Source organism: Trachypithecus francoisi, unplaced genomic scaffold (genome assembly GCF_009764315.1).
Source record: "Trachypithecus francoisi isolate TF-2019V2 unplaced genomic scaffold, Tfra_2.0 Contig01579, whole genome shotgun sequence".
Lineage (NCBI taxonomy): Eukaryota > Metazoa > Chordata > Mammalia > Primates > Cercopithecidae > Trachypithecus > Trachypithecus francoisi.
In genome coordinates, this window is record NW_022681442.1 from 35,506,058 (window position 1) to 35,523,338 (window position 17,281).

The 17,281-nt window shown below is 43.7% G+C and overlaps 1 protein-coding gene across 6 annotated transcripts in view; it reads left to right on the forward strand.

The window, feature by feature from the left end:
* The window catches only part of BLNK (B cell linker), an 80,011-nt gene that overhangs the window by 1,858 nt on the left and 60,872 nt on the right, over positions 1-17,281 (forward strand). The window contains exon 1 of one of the 6 annotated variants that reach the window (XM_033187557.1): positions 5,587-5,594. The exons of 4 other annotated variants lie outside the window; for them this stretch is intronic. In XM_033187557.1, the coding sequence (XP_033043448.1) occupies positions 5,587-5,594 (8 nt within the window). Of the gene's footprint in view, positions 1-5,586; positions 5,595-14,832; positions 14,923-17,281 lie in introns of those variants that run through there. One more of the 6 variants, XM_033187546.1, reaches the window with a different exon arrangement.

Below are 17,281 nucleotides of genomic sequence, written 5' to 3' on the forward strand. Positions count from 1 at the left end.
TTGGACACATAGGGCGGGTCCACGTTGCAAAGGGTGGTGAGGGCCCTAACCATAGGGAGTGTTGGAGAACAGGTTATGCTGTTAGTGATGTCATGACAGCAGGCTTAAAGGAGTCTAGTAGGATGTGTTGGAGTGGGAGGGACACTGGAGGCAGGGATCTGGTGGGAGGGAGGAGCGCTTAAGTAACCCAAGCATCCAGGGCTGTAGGCCTGGACTTGGGGCACAGCCGTGAGAAGGAAGAGAGAAAGAGAGGGAAGAAAGACATGGCAAAGAAACTAACTAGGTACCCTCCTCTGAATGAACAGGAGGATTCCAAATGTTTTTTTCAGACATATAGCATAATGTAGATCTATACAGAGACGTATTCTCTTTCAGGGAATCCAGATGGGAATTTAAGTAAAGGTGCTAGAACTTAAATCATTTTATGATTCCTCCCTTTGGGACAAAGTCCAGCTTGATCACAGAACAGTTGATGGGCAATATACAACCATAGATTATGGAATAGAAAACCAAAATTATACCACAGATAATCATATACTACACTCATCTGCTTACATAAAAGTAAGGTTTTTCCCACTTGATTACTCAGTTGTCTTTATAGAATCATCACATTGTGATAAAATGTACACTGTTGACGTGGAACTTTTCAAAGAAATGAAATTGTAAATTCAATGGGCTCGAAGCACCATCTTAACTCTTTTCCATAATTAGATAGCTGGGATGGTGAGGAGTTAATAGATGAAATACTTGCCTCCTGTGATTTGTGTCCTCTGTCCTGACTGGTTGACATCAATTCTGGAGGTTGATTAACAACATAATTATTTGGCACCAGATGACAGCAAAAGTGGACAGTTATGTTTATACTCTTAGGCTTAGGTGAGAATTTGCTCAAATTCTTAGCCACAAAAATAGAAAGACAGTGAGTGTTCTTCCAGGGAACTGAAAGGAATGACCTTGATCCAGGGAGTATATTCCCAGGACTGAAAAGAGAGTAGAGAAGAAGGAATTACTAGAAGGAGAGGGGAAGCAGAGTCATCCAAGGAAAGGAGGTCATGCAGGATTGGAAGGAGACAAGGAATTCTCAAAATGAAGGAGAAAGGGAATGTTCTGGATGAACCCAGTTGGGGATGGGTCATCACCTTGAGAGTTTCTGCTGTATAGGAATAGAGATAGGCGAGATGGCTAAGTTGCTTGTGACCACAGAGAGGTGTGAGCACAGATTCTCATGTTTTTGCTCCCACTGAGGCACTGCTGAAGTAGGCTTCTCTGTTAGTTGGAGTCCATAGACACTCAGGGTCTCTTAGTTGATTCCTAGCTATGATTTTCCCTTAATTGTATGAGGTAAAGATATCATCAGAAACCTGGCTAGACCTGGGTTCTCAATTGTTCCACAGTAAACATTCCTATGATCATAAAAATTTCACCCTTCTAGGGGAACATTTCAAAATTTGCAATCCTGCATCACTTTGCAAATATCCCTTTTCAAATTAGTAAAACAAACTTGAAAATGAAATGTTTAGTTTTTAATAGCCTCCCAATTGACTCATCATCTGTGCTTGTGTATTTTTCTTTGTAGCATAAACAAACACATACCTGCTCATTTTTACAACTAGAAAAGGTCTTTGACACAAGTGTGGTCAAATCGGGTCTCCCCAGTTACCTTATTGGTTAAAGAGTATGGCATTTTTCCGTTAGAAAAGTCAAGGTTTATGTGATTTTAGGCAAGATTGCCTAATCTCCTTGGTTTCCTCACCTGTAAGATAAAGACAATAATAACAGTACCAATGTTGTAGGGCTATTGTAAGGTTTAAACACATTTTTCTGTGAAGCAACTGGCTCATAGTGACTATTGGATTTTTAAAATAGTAGCTATTAATATCATTACTGTTGTTATTCTAATTATATAGCTGTGTAATTGATTTTCTGAAGATAAACAGGGACTTTCCATTGATCCCTGATAAGTTTCATGTTGGTTCCATTTCTTCTTTCTGGCTATTTTGACTATTTTGTCTATTGATTCTGACATCTGTGACACTTGGCTTTCCATGAACTGCAGATGTGACAAACATTCCTTCTGTGCCTTCATCTAAGTGACTAATAATGTTAAGCATGACACAGCCCTACCGTGGGTGTCTGGGTCTTCTTGGTAGGGGTCTCACTGAGACCCTATTTGATGGATTCTGAGACATGCCTTCTCTTCTCAGGGCTTGGAGTTTTCAACTAGAATTTTTAGTTCCTTGATTTTTCTGGTTCAGTTCTCCAGAAACAAATTCACCTTCTTTTCACCTTTCCACAACTAGCTGCCTCTCAGATCCTCCCTGTTTTGGTTGATGGTATCCTCATCAGCCCTCACACTGACTCACCCTTCCCTCTCCACCTCAACTGACACCCACTCACCTACCACACCCTGCAGGTTTTCTTTATGGCTCTTCCATATATGCCTTTTCTTTCCTTTTCTTCTACAACATCCGGGATAGGGTCTCAGCTCCCCCATGTCCCCTCTGTTTGTTTGGTTCAAACTACAAAATGAGAACATTTCCCAAAGTCCCTCTCAGTTCTGATGCTGTGATCCTTTAAGCACAGAGACCACGTTTGACATATGTTACATTCTCAAAGGCTACCATTTTATCTCAGGACTTTCAGGAAATATTTCTTGATACATTTAGAAGGACTATGCCATTGGGGCCCAACAGGGCTGATTCTAATGGCCAATTACTAGCTATAAATCCTGAAGCCATTCGGTTTCTCTGCACCTCAGTTTTCCCAGCTGTCAAACAAAACTAGAGATGTTTTCCTCACAGGCTTGTGTGAAGACCAAGTGAAACAACATGGACTGAAGTTCCCAGAAGAGTATTTGCCACTTAGTCAGTACACCAAGTCAATAAAAAGCAAACACAACCACCAGTACCTCAACCCACCCATGCTGAGTGGCCATCTGCTATCTCTCTTCTTCTTCATATATGTGGTTCCAACTCCTTTTAACTGGGGTGGCAAGCAGAGTGGGGAGCTGCAGTCAGGAGGCACAGCATCTAGTGGTGGAGATTAGATCCACTTCCTGGACAGTTCGGTTTCCCATCCTCCTCACACTGCCTACCTGCTTCCTATTGGCTGAGAAGCCACTCAACTGGGCCGTCTTGCACCATACCGATTGATGGACTACCCAGAGCAGCTGGAAAGGGTTCTTTCTTCCTGTGGGCAAGCCGCACGGGAGCCACATCACCAGAAACTGACTTAGTGCGAGTGGACTTCAGAGTCATCAGCCAAGAAAACGCAAGGCAACTTCCTCTCCCACTCTGGGCATGGTTGTGCTAGGAAAACCCTAAACCAGAGTCCACATGTCCGAGGAACCTCTCTTCTGGATCCAATGGTTGTGTACCATGGCTGGACAACACCTTCCTTTTCACATAACATGTTTCCAAATGGACTATGATATAATCAATTAGGTTTCCAAGGACCAAATCACATTTATTTTCCAGCCCTGCCTCCTAGATTACTGGATTGAAGGGCACTGGGCTTGTGCCAAACTCTTCAGGCATATGTTTACAGACAAGCTCTTGTTTTCTCCCTACAGATGATTTAACCCCATCTGTTCTTTGGAGAATTTATCAGTTTGGTTCATTTTCAAAGAAGGCCTTACATGAGTAAGAAAAAAAAGGGAGACAGAAATTAAAGGATAGCTTGTTCTAGGGAAATTAAAACACTTGGCTTTCTTTGGTTTCTTAATAGACTCCACAGAAGCATTCTTCCCCAGCCTCCCACAAGATACAGCTGGATCATTTCGATCAATGGTTCTCCATCAGGGACAATTTTGTCCCCTAGGGAACATTTGGTTGTCACAACTGGGGAGTGTTACAGACACTAGTAGTTAGTCCCCAAGGATGCTGCTAAACATGCTACATTGTATAGGGCAGTCTCCACAACAAAGAATCAGCTGGCCCAAAATGTCCATAGTGCCACTGCTGAGGAACCCCGAGTCAGACTAGTAGAATGTTCTCTTCAGAACAGTAAGCAAATATTCATTTCTATTTGCTTATAGTGACAATATGTATTTAAAGTTCAGAATAGGCAATACATATCTTTGCCATTGTTGTGGTCTTTGCTCACATCACACTGGGTTTCCTGTCTGGGATGGTTTGGGTGAGGGATTGCCTAGAGGAGGGGCAATAAATCCTTCAGCCTCCATTTCAATTTGTTGTTCCTTTTAAAAAATTGTGTCAAACAAAACTGGATCCCATGAACTATATGCACCACTGAGGTATAAGTTGCTCTCTCCTGGGTAGAAAAGTGAGAGCAGGAAAAGATTTCCAGACATAAGGTCATCTTGGAATAAATAGTCTGTTTCCACTTCTTCAAGTAGACTGAGCGAATCTTGAGTGGAAATTCTCAATGTTGAGGTAAAAAGCACATTATGTGATAACACAGCCATTAAGAAGTTCAAGGGCTGGTGAGTCTGATCCAGTGGTCAAATTCTGGCTGGGTGTAGTGAGTCATGCCTGTAATCCCAGCACCTTGGGAGGCTGAGGCAGGAGATTGCTTGGAGCCAGAAGTTCAAGACCAGCCGGGTCAACATAACAAGACACCCATCTCTACAAAAAAAAAAAAAAAAATTTTAACTTAGTCTAGTGTGGTGGCATGTGTCTGTAGTCCCAGCTACTTAGGAGGCTGAGATGGGAGGATCGCCCAGGAGGCTGAGGTTGCAATGAGCCAAGATCGTGCCACTGCACTACAGCCTGGTGAAAGAATGAGACCATGTCTCAATAACAATAATAATAATAAGACCAAACTCTGGACAGAGGTGCACACACTGTGCTTGTCCTGGAGCAGAATACATTGCCTGAAGATATTGGATAAAAGACAAAGCAGCTGGTGGAGGAGAGATGAAATGCGTTTGCTTGTCCATCCTTTAATCTTCCTGGTTGTATATGAAAATTCTGTGGCAGTGTCCAAGAGGCATGTATTTGGAATAATTCTTCCATGAACTGGGAGAGTTTCTGGAGCAGGATTCACCCTGTCTTGTCTGGTCTCCCTGTGGCCAGTGTGTATATATATATTTTTTTGAAACTGATGGGTAGGTTTTAAGGGTTCAGTCTTTTTCATTGAAGACTTTTTTCCAGCTCTATTGAGCATTTCTATGTCTCCCCTGCCCCTCTCCAAAATAACTCTTTAAATTGGTTTTGATTGTATCTGGATCTCAGGAAACGCTTTGTGTGATTGTTCTGCATATTAGGAATGATGAGAGGAGGTCTATGTGAGGAACCCAGGGTCCTGTGCTCAGAAGAGCCTGTGCTCTCTGTTGTAATGTCAGATGCTCAAGGCTCTTGGGTAATCCTGCCTGCAGGCTTGCAGGGCTGCGGTGCTTTTGCCCACTGTAGATAGAGCCTCACTAAGGAAGCCTTTTAAGTCCACATAACCAAGACTCCATCTCTGCAGAATGGAGGTCAGAGAGGTACCGCTACTGCCTCCCATTGGACACCCTGTGTCTCTGGATTGGTGATTACATTCCATCAGGTCCCCCTTAAATCTCATAGATTTGGGGACATTCTGCTTGTTTAGGGTGACTTTGTTTCTCTGTGTTTGCTCTGTCAGATGTTGAGGTTTAAACACTCAAAGACAGCCTTAGGTTTTTCATTCCGCGTTTATGCTGGGCTTCCTAGGCCCCTAGGAACCATGCACATTATTGGGAATTAAGAGTATGATTCACCTGTTGCTCCAGAAATGGGCCTCACCTGCTGATGGGGTGGAATTCCAGCCTCCACCCAAGTCCCTGCTCCAGATCAAGGGAGCAGAGGACCCTGAAGTGTGATGCTGGCTGCCATCCTCTAGGTCCTACATGACCTCAGGGTTCTCCAGTACAGCTGTAGGGAAGCAGCTTTTGTGTTGGGCTGACACTGGACACTGGGGTTGGCTGCTGCAGTGGAAACCCTCTCAGGAGGTTGTTCCTCTTGACTGTGTGTCGAGCCTCCTCATTACTGGTGTATTTGTCTCCGTCTAGCAATGAGCAAGAAAGTCTGACTTCACCTCCTTCCTCCCTGTGCTTTGTTCTACAGCCAAGGGCTATCTGTTCCTGCATAAAGAGCCCACCCCACAAGCCCCTCCTCCTCCTTATTTCACCATCTTTTTCTACCTCCCCTGCCTTCACCTCCCTTCCGAAAGGGAGTCCACTGGAAGCTACACCTGCAGCCTTATTTTTTAACCTGATGTTTTCTTGACCCTTTTGCAGCACAATAGTTTAGGCCTCCAAACAGATCATTTCCCTCAGTCCAGCATGGCTATTTCAATGTTTATTTCAAAAGCAAGACAAAGAAGCCAGCTTGAGGGACATGTGGTGACTGCTTGCTGAGCCACACTTCTCTGTTGGCCAGTTTCCTAAGGAAGGCTGTCATTATCCCAGGAGCATCCCTGCCTCCCACGCTGGCTGGGGGCCCCAGACCTACTCCAGATTCCCTTCCTTCACACATTGTAGGGAACACGCAGCACAGGTCTGCTAGGTTACAGTTGCATAGGGTCCTGTGCTCAGAGCTTGCTGCTTGCTTTAATGCTCTGCTGTTGCAGTCCTGAAATTCTTAACAATTTTGACCAAGGGGCCCTGCATTTGCATTGTACATTGGGCCCCAGAAATTATGTAGTCAGTGCTGGTTGGGGTTCCATGAGGACTCGGGCCTTGCCTACTTCTACAATGTGCAGAGACACAGGCTTCCATGGAGAAGCACAGAGATTTGCCTTGCAAGGACTGAAAGGACACCTCTCCAGCCTCTTTATTCCACAGGTGAGAAACCTGAGGCCTAGAGAGGCCAGGTCACCTGTTCAAGCTCTAGAATGACCCCTCCATGTCTGCCTGTGTAATTTATTGGCCAGTGTAACATTCAGGCTTTGTCTGTGTTCTTTACTTTTCATAGACATTTGTTTTAAAATTAAAAAGCAGTCACTTACTAGTCAGAAAGTCTTCTGAGGATTCCTGCTGTCAGTATTTCAGGCAATTGTGTGTTCCAGGCCCAAACTTGAATTCCACACTGACTCAGGCGTGTCTGATATCCTACTGCTATATATTTTGCAAAGAATGCTCCCACAATCGTTCATGTAATCTGAGAGTGAGTTATAATTATGAAGAGCAGAGCTGGTCTTACATACAGACCAAGCACACAGCACCAACGTGGTATTTTAAGAGGTGCCCCTGGAAGGTGTTTTTGTCTTGCTGAAAAGAAAGAATCAGGCAGATATGGATTTGAACATTTGCTCTGTACTTACCAGCTCGTGGTCTTCGAGAAGATCATTTAATCCCTTTTAGCCTCAGGTTTTTCATCTGAATGATGGGAATAATAATATCTCAATAATATATAACACAAAGCAGGGGTATTAGAATGGTACCTCTATATACTGGAGAGTAAAAGCTCAATGAATGCCCCCTTCCTCCTGGTCTGTGTTTCCCTGGTGCCCTGGATTGTGTTGTTAGAAAGGCATGTATGTGGGATATGGCAGTGTCTCAATGTTCTGGTTCAAAATTAAACATCATTAAGTGCAATAGGCTCAGGCACTGAGCCATTATCTGTCACTAGCACTCACGCAGGACTCATTTATCTGATAACCAACTCAGACCAAGGGGGCAGAGAGCTCTCCTACCCACCCACAGAGGTGGTTCAATCAATAGTCTAGCTGGATAAATGGGACATTGTTCAGGAACATGGTGATAAGAAGTGGGGAAAGACCAGAGGTGGGAGACCACACCTAAGTAAACGGGAGTTCTCCAGAGGGAAGCTATGACCAAGGGTGCTTGGAGTAGAAGACAAGAGTCTGAGCTCATACCTAGAGTGAAATGACTCCCAACCCCATTCCATTTTTTATCCCTTCATTTTACAACCTTACTTGGTTCAAAGTATAAAAAGCTTCAGTATGAAAAATAATTTGTTAAGCATAAAAAGTGTGTTAATGGCCCTACTCAATATTGAACATACCAGGAAGGAAAGAGTATTTCATTTTAGTGTAAATAACTATGAGAATCACATACAAACATAAGAACTATAACTTCAAAACAGAAAATGGCAAATGTGATATAAAATCATTGAAAAAAATGAACTCTCTACCTATATATATATATATATATATGATGACTTTGGCTTTTAGATGATCTTTACAGCATGTTCAGGGTCAAAGTTCCCTTTTTTACCATGGCAGGACTTCTGATTTCACATCATCTTCACACTCAAAGACGTCATAGTTGCCAAACCAATCTTAGATAATTGAGCTTAATATACTCGATGCTACCTATTAGGGTCAATTCTGTTAACAAGCTCTTAGCATGAGGAAAACAAAAACTTTCACGAAAATACCTCAAAAGTAAATTATTTCAAAAATCTTCTTTGAAATTGCTAATGACTGCTTCATGGGTCTGGGGTTTTATTTAGGGGTTTTATTTATCTAGCTAGTGGTGGTGGTTGCACAATATTGTGAATTTACTAAATGCCACTGAGTTGTACACTTTGAAATGGGTGAAATGGTGAATTTTACATTATGTATGTTTTACCACAATTTAAAATTTGATAATTAAACAATTTCCTATATTTACCATAAACGACTGTATTTTGGGGACCCATGATTATATATTTTTTTGACCAATTAGATATTGTTGGCCAGGCACAGTAGCTCATGCCTGGAATCCCAGTACTCTGGGAGGCCGACGTGGGCATAGCCCTTGAGCTCAGGAGTTTGAGACCAGTCTGGGCAACATGGCGAAACCCTGTCTCTACAAAAAGTACAAAAAATTAGCCAGGCATGGTGGCACATGCCTGTAGTTCCAGCTACTCAGGAGGCTGAGGTAGGAGGATCACTTGAGCCAGGAAGGTTGAGGCTTTAGTGAGTCGAGATCATGCCACTGTACTCCAGCCTGGGTGACAGACTGAGACCCTGTCTCAAAAAAAAAAAAAAAAAAAAAAAAAGATATTGTTTCAAAGTTTTTATTTAAATGTATTATTGACAAACATTTTTAGATGCTTTTAATGAATTACAATGCTTCCTTTCACCCCTACCCCTACATACAAGACATTTCCAATATCTTTGTTTTCTCAGAGCCAAGAAGAATTTAACTGGGTCAAACTTTTTCAGTGTATGAGAAATGCCATCCCTCAAAATCACTCTTTACTTCCTGAAAATATCTTTGCTTTTAGCTGCAGAAATGGATGCCAGGACAAGTAGATGACAATACTATATATATCATGCCATGTAGATATAGCCAAAGTTCCTTTTCCCCTCATTAAGTTAATTTTTAAAAGAATGTATTCAAATTCTTAAGACACTTTTATTTTCTGGAATTATGTAGAACTGCATTTTCAGAAACATGATTAGAGCTACTTATCAGTCGCTTGGTTTTACAAACCTATTGGCAGCTGGTTTGATTTAAGAGATGTCAGTTTCGCATTTTTATGCTGGTAGAGGACATACAGTGAACAGAGGCACAGTGCAGCTGTCAGCACCTCGTCAGAACAATGAACACATCAGAGTCAGACACAGTGAAGAGACTAAATGACATGACCTCTTGGCGTTCTTCCAAACCCAAGAGTCTGTGTCATCTATGAACACAGGAGTCTCCCTTAACTTTTTTGGTTTTTGCAGTCTGCTTTTATGTAGTTTTATGAGGAAGTTTCCCTTTACCCAAGACCTCGGCCAGGTGGGTGGTGAGGGCAGGGTTCAGCAAGCGTTCCAATGTGCTAAAGGAAAGGAAAGTGTTGTATCCCTGGAGGCCTCAAGGACCACTGGCCCCTAAAGTCAGAGAGAGGAAGGGCCATGCCAATTTCAGCTGTCACATCAAGTGACAAAGCTTTTAAGAACTTCTTAAGGCAGGTATAGCCTCATTTCCTTGCCATCTCATCAGTCTCAGGGTGGTGTGCCTGATGTCTAACTGCCTCCAATAGGGTAAATCCTACCAGAGATTTTGAAGGACACAGGGTATTAGTGGAATCATCCTTACTCCTGCTTGTGCCAAGTCAGCCCAATTTCTGACTGCTTATAACCAAGCTCAGCCGTTCAGACATGCCAAAGACTACCACAAAATATTTGCAGATCTCAGTAGGAAAAAAAAAGAAACAAGGAAAAAAAAAAAAAAGGTAGGGTATGAACTGCCTGGAGAAATTTACAAATTACTTTATACGGTTAATAAGTAGATAGTAAGAAACAACCCTGGCAGCAAGATGCTGGTGTGTAAGGGAACACAGCCCCTCCACTCCAGGACCCTCAGGTGGCCTTTCTGCCTCAGATGTTGAGAAAGGATGCATGGATTATGGTGGTGTCCTTCCATCTGCTCTGTTCAGCCACCCTACTTCTGAGCACATTCCAGACCCTAGAGGGCCGCTACCGCATTCTCTCCTGCCTCCCACGTGCCCTACCCACTCTCCTTCCTGTTTCCCCTGCCATCTGTACCTTCCTCATTTTACTCTCCCTCTTCCTCCCAAAGTCTGAAACAGGCCCTTAAGAGCCAATGCTCTACTCTAGCAAAATGTCTAATCTTGGGGACCAATAGCCAGGGGTAGGGGCACATGTGTCACAGTAAAGATTACTGGGCTGGTAGAGGGAATGAATGCTGTCTTCAGGGACAGAGAGGAAGGTATCCAGAGAGGCACGTAAGTGGTGAAGCCAGTCACCTGCCCTGGTGAGGGGTCAAGTTGAAACAAGTTAGCCTGTATCATCCAGAGTGGGTTGAGAGTATGGGCTCTGGAGTCAGACCTGATTTCAAATTCCAGCTCTGTCATTTATTTGCTGTAGGATCTGGGCAAATTATTTAACCTCTCTGAGTCTAATTTTCTCATCTATAAAAATAGGGATAACCACAACTATGTGAATATATTAATGCTATTGAACTGGACACTTAAAAATAGTTAAGATGGTAAATTTTTTGTTATTATTATTTTTTCAGACGGAGTCTCACTCTCTCACCCAGGCTGGAGTGTAGTGGCGCTATCTCGGCTCACTGCAAGCTCCGCCACCCGGGTTCATGCCATTCTCCTGCCGCAGCCTCCCGAGTAGCTGGTACTACAGGTGCCCGCCACCATGCCTGGCTAATTTTTTGTATTTTTAGTAGAGACGGGATTTCACCATGTTAGCCAGGATGGTCTCGATCTCCTGACCTTGTGATCCACATGCCTTGGCCTCCCAAAGTGCTGGGATTACAGGCGTGAGCCACCGTGCCTGGCCAATGTGTTTTTTATCACAATATAAACATGCGAATAATAATAGTACCTCCCTCACAGGGTAGTTGTGAGGGTTAATGAGATAATGCACACAAAGTACCAAGAACATAGTACATGTTCAATAAATGCTGGCTTTTACCATTGTTGATTTTCCAAGTCTGATCACTGGCATGCATGACACTTCTTTCAACAGTGGCTTACTGGGCTTATACTGTAATCACAGCTCTGAACTTTGGCGTAAGAATGTGGGGGGTACCTCCGGCCATGGAAAAGTTTCTCCTCTAGCAGGGGGCTCGAGCTGTGTGTGGAAAGGGAAGGAAGAGGTATGACTAAAAGAGTTGGAGGAGTCCTCAACTACATTAACCTCGGGGCAATCACAAAATTTCCCTGGAATTTAAATGCCTCCCTTGGTATAAGAGGAGGTTGACCCAGGATATTCCCAAAGTCTCTCTCGCTTCCAAATTTCTGTGACTATCTTAATTATAGGGAAAATTCGGAGTCTGCTGTATAGTCTGAGACACTCATGATATCTGATCTCTCTGGGCTTCAGTATCTGCATATGTGAAATGGAGGAGAAGGGCACTAACTCGACCTTGAGGGGCTTGTTCACATTATCACACCATGGAAGAGACTGCCAAAGCTGTCAAAATTCTGCCAGCTCCACCATGAGCTCTCTTTTCAGAAGGAAGCAGCCTCCAGTGCTGAATTCACAAATCTAAATATAATTGCTGTTATTTCATAGGAAGGCCAGGCTGGAGGAAGTGAGCATTAGGAAGCTGGGGACAGAAATGGACAAGGCTTTAGAAAGAGTGGAGGGGGGGAAATTGTCATAGGAGTCCTGCTGCATGCAAATAACAGGATAGTCACTAAAAGGTATCATGCTGCTTCAGAACGATGGGTTGGTGGCCAAAGACTTCAGCTTTAAGACAGAAGTGACCTGAGAGGAGGATGTTTTTTGTGAATCAGAGAATTATCCAGTCTGCCTATATCTGTCCCCTGGCTTCACATAGGCCGGAAGGTTTCTGTCATGTTATAAGGTGCTGAAAGGGACAAGAGGGTTGCGTTTGTGTTCAGGTTAGCTCTGTGGCTTGCATATACCATGCCCAGTGTGCACACACTGAATATTTGTGGAATAAAACAAAATGAGTCTTTTATAAAACAGCAAATCATGACATTAAACTTTAAGGGGTAACCCCCATCAATAAATTGATACAAATAGTATTTAATATAATATTTTAAAAATCAAAATGAATGCCCACAAATCCATGATGAAGAAATTATTGGAATTTTAAACAAAGACAGAATCAGTCCTGCTGATTTATCTTGTCTCAGGCCCCAGTATGGCCAGCATGGCACTCTGTCTCAGTAATGTCCTCTTGGAGAGTTGTTGGTCCTTTTGCACAGCTGAGGCCCACAGGGCACATTGCCTTTGGTACCACACTGTCATGAGCTTGAGGCTTGGGCCTGGCAGGGTTGCCTCCATACTGGTGTTCCAGCCACCACTGTTCCAGGCCGAGGTCCTCCTCCATTCTTCCACCCTCGTGATGACACACCCCGAGGAAAGGTCTCCAAGGGCTTCCAGCAGGAAGCCTGTAACCCCCATCTCCCTGGCCTAACAGATCCCTTGACTATCTGTCTCTGCTCCCTGCAGTTTCATCTTTGTCTTGTAAACATCCCCTCAACACCTACTTTCCTGCCACTCTCAGCTGCTCACCGGACCCCAAACATCTCAGACAGTTTCACCTCTGAGCCTTTGCACTTGCTATTTCTGATACCTGGCTGCTGTTCCTCACCCTTTTAATGTGACTGGAGATGTGAGATGAAGAGTCAAAGACAGAGAGAAAGGGTTAAAGAACATTCAGAAGTTTCAAGCCTGAAGATCCAAGGATGCCAGCTTATAAACTCCATTTTCTTCTTCTTCTTTTTTTTTTTTTGAGATGGAGTCTCACTCTGTCGCCCAGGCTGGAGTGCAGTGGTGGGATCTTGGCTCACTGCAACCTCTGCCTCCTGGGTTCAAGCGATTCTCAGGCCTCAGTCTCCCAAGTAGCTGGGATTAGAGGCACGTGCCACCATATCCAGCTGATTTTTCTATTTTTAGTAGAGCCAGGGTTTCACCATGTTGGCCAGGCTGGTCTTGAACTCCTGACCTCAAGTGATCCACCCTCCTTGGCTTCCCAAAGTGCCTGTAATCAGGCATGAGCCACCATGCCTGGCCCTTTTTCTTTTTCTTATTGGCAGTTTTCAATTTTTCTCTCATAGAGCTGTTTTAAAATTTGGTAACAAAAATAAAACATACTATATGAGTAGCATCTTAAAAAGAAACCCACAGTCAATTATATTAAACACCTAAAAAAGGAGGAAGTCAACTAGAGAATCAGCAGACCTAATGATGAACATTAATTTTTTTATTTTTAAATTAAATGCATTTAAATTTATTTGAATTTTAAGTTTAAAAAAGTGTTTTTAAAAATCCATTGATAGTAAAAAGTATTCATGGATGCATTTTTGTTTCTATATATGCCAAGGAAAGCATTACAGAGATTTCTACTCCAAATTGATTTTAGAAACATATAAGTTGGAGATACCAGGTCAACCGTATTAGCATGGATGTTCTAAGGATATACCCAAGTATATGTGGATAAAGCAAAGGGCTGAGCCAGCAGCCCCCAGGGGTGCTTGCAGTACTTGAACTCCTGACCTCAAGTGATCCACCCTCCTCAGCCTCCCAAAGTGCTGGGATTACAGGCGTGAACCACCACGCCCGGCCCTTTTCCTTGTTCTTATTGGCAGTTTTCAATTTTCTATCATAGAGCTGTTTTAAAATTTAGTAACAAAAATAAAATGTCTATATGAGCATGGAGCTCAGGGTGAGACTGAGTGACTCTGAGCCATGACAAAAAGCTCAGGCTTGATTCACTAGACACCGGGGAGCTGCTGCACTCTTGAGCAGGGAGTCATCTGTTGAAATCTGGGTTTTAGAAACACTCGCTCAAAGAGGCCCTAACAAACCCTCACAGCACGAGTGGGAGGGCCCCGCTGCCAGCTGCTGCATTTTCCTGTTGTAAAGGGGAAAGTGTAGGCTTAGATCTTGGCTCAGAGAGGAGGACCAGCCCTATGAACACTGAAAGGATGAAACTCAAGAACTGGACCTGAGGTTAAGATGTAGGGGATGAAGGAAGGATTTATTTGTTCAGTTTGTTTACAAAGAGTCACTTTCACCTGAGACACTCTTTAATCCATTCCTACATGCAGATTAAACAGGGATTTTCTCTGATTAGCAATGCTTTGCATTCCACCCTTTCTGAAAGACAAATGAAAAAAAAAAAAAAAATCCTGAAACCTGCCTTTCATTGTCCTCTGTGACAGCACTAGAGTCACAAGGAAAACAAGATGTTTTCTAATCTTCTTATTTCTACTAAATTAAAAAAAAAAAACAAAACTTCTTACAAATAATATCATCTGTTAAATCATCTCCTGTATTTAATATAAATTATTGGAAAAGTGTTTTTGTAAAATATGTAATTCCTTGGACAACTCTGGTGATCTGGCCAAAATATCTGTGTGCAGCTGCCCTCCCCCAACGCCCTCTTGGCCGTGGAAGAGCTCGCTGTCCTTCAATTCCATCCTTCCTGAACTTGTTTATCCTTCTACGTGCCTGGGGCTGTTCTCAGCCTGCAGATACCTTTCTGTGGATTCTCTCTATGGATTCCTCTCCTTGTGCTTGCTCGGCCAGACGATATTACCTGGGGTATGTACAAAGTTCTCCTATCCTGATAACACTGCCAGTGGTTCTTAACCTTGGCTGCATGTTGGATCCCCTGACAGTCAATGATTCTGGTTTAAATGGTCAGGGGCAAGGCCTGGGTATCAGGATTATTTAAAGTCCCCTAAGTGATTCTAATGTACAGCCAAAGTCAAGACCATTTCTTTAACCTACCTTTTCATCCAAGAAGGAGCTGTAGAAAGACTACCAGTTGATGTAAGGTCTAAACTTCGATTCATAAAAGACTCATTGAAGGACTGGGTGAATTGGCTCATGCCTGTGATCTCAGCACTTTGGGAGGCCGAGGCAGGTGGATTACCTGAGGTCAGAAGTTTGAGACCAGCCTGGACAACATGGTGAAACCCCGTCTCTACTAAAAATACAAAAATTAGCCAGGCGTGGTGGCATGCCCCTGTAATCCCAGCTACTCGGGAGGCTGAGGTAGGAGACTTGCTTGAACTCAGGAGGCCGAGCCGAGATCATGCCATTGCACTCCAGCCTGGGGGACAACAGCGAGATTTTGTCTCAAAAAAAAAAAAAAAAAAGACTCACTGAAGAAGGTTGGGGTGTATACATTCAGCTCCTGGGGTCAGAGTCCCTGCTCTGACACCAGGCTGCCTGGGAAGAGAAGGCAGACAGGCTGGAAGCATCACTGTGCCCGACTTGTATTAATCTGAGTCCAGGTAAAGGTGAATGCCTGGCCATTGGCAACCACAGCCAATTCCTTCTGCTGTCTTCCCCTTGTTGAAAGCAGACATCATACCATTGACTAAGATTCCATTGCCAGTGTCTTTCCTTTCCTGGGAAGAATGCCTGGGTAAGCCTTTGGCCACTCATTATGGAGAAAAGAGTAAGATTTGTTGTTAAAGCTATTCCAGTCTATGGTGGATGGGGGAAGATACTCTGGAGGTTGGGAAGTCGTCTCTTTTGCTCTTTCCATTTAAACCTAGTGTAGAAGAGGATAAACCTGGCCTAAGCCTTTTGTTGTTGTTGTTGTTGTTGTTGTTGTTGTTGTTGTTGTTGAGACGGTGTCTCTCTCTGTCGCCCAGGCTGGAGTGCAGTGGCCGGATCTCGGCTCACTGCAAGCTCCCCATCCTGGATTCACGCCATTCTCCTGCCTCAGCCTGCCAAGTAGCTGGGACTACAGGCGCCTGCCACTACGCCCAGCTAATTTTTTTGTATTTTCAGCAGAGACGGGGTTTCACCGTGTTAGCCAGGATGGTCTCAATCTCCTGACCTCGTGATCCACCTGCCTCGGCCTCCCAAAGTGCTGGGATTACAGGCGTGAGCCACCGCGCCTGGCCTGGCCTAATTCTTTTAAAAATGGCTCTCAACCTTCTGTGTGCATAAGAGTCACCAGGCCTAGGAAATTTGTTAAAATGCAGATTGCTGGGCCCTACCTGGAATTTTTATTCTATTAATATGGTTTAGGGTCCAGCAATCTGAATTTTTAATAAACAAATACAGGCAATCTTTAGACCTTAATCCAGAAAACACTGTTTCAGAGGGTGATCTGGAAGAGAGGCTGGGTTTGAAGGCACAAGGGGGAACCAGAGATTGTTCCCTTCCTCCCTGCCCCTCAGGTCCAAGCCTCTTGATCCCAGGCTCCCAGAAGCAAGACATTCGGCACTTATTCTCACACAGCCTTTGCTTCTCCTGGTCTCAGTTGGCCATGTGGTCTGGTAATCTCTCTCATCCCTCAAGCTGAGGGGTCCTGATTCACTGCTTCTAGTTACACCTACTTAGATCAGAGTTTCAGCTATTTAAAAGCCTCTCAGTTTGCGGAGGAAGGAAAGATACAGATAAAGCCTAAGGACGGTGCTCACGTATGAAAATATTCACAATATATTAAGTGGAACACACAGATTTCAAAATGTCAAGAGTGATCTTAGTTGTGTAAAATCTGTGCATCTTATGCATGGGTAGTAAAAATTGGAAGGCTATTCAATGGAAATCCTTCTAGAAGATTCCTCTATTCAACCTGCAGCACAGGGACCAACAACCAGGAGGCCCCGGGAAGACAGGAAACATCACAGTACTAAGCCTGAGGCCTGCCTGCTACATCCTCATTTTCTTACATCCTTTTTCTAGGTTGGAGTTTTTGCAGGATGAGTGACAGCAAAGACAGCCCATCCCCTACCAACAGGGCAACAAGAGTGAGACCCTGTCTCAAAATAATAATAATAATAAGCAGATTTTCTGACACACCATAGACAACCCAATGAGAATCTCCAGGCCCAGCCAGCCGTGGTCCAATAGCCCTCCTGAGGTCTATCGGATTCTAAAGTAAGGCACTTTAAAGGCAAAAAACTGCTGTAACTTTCAAATGGTGACTTTTCTACTC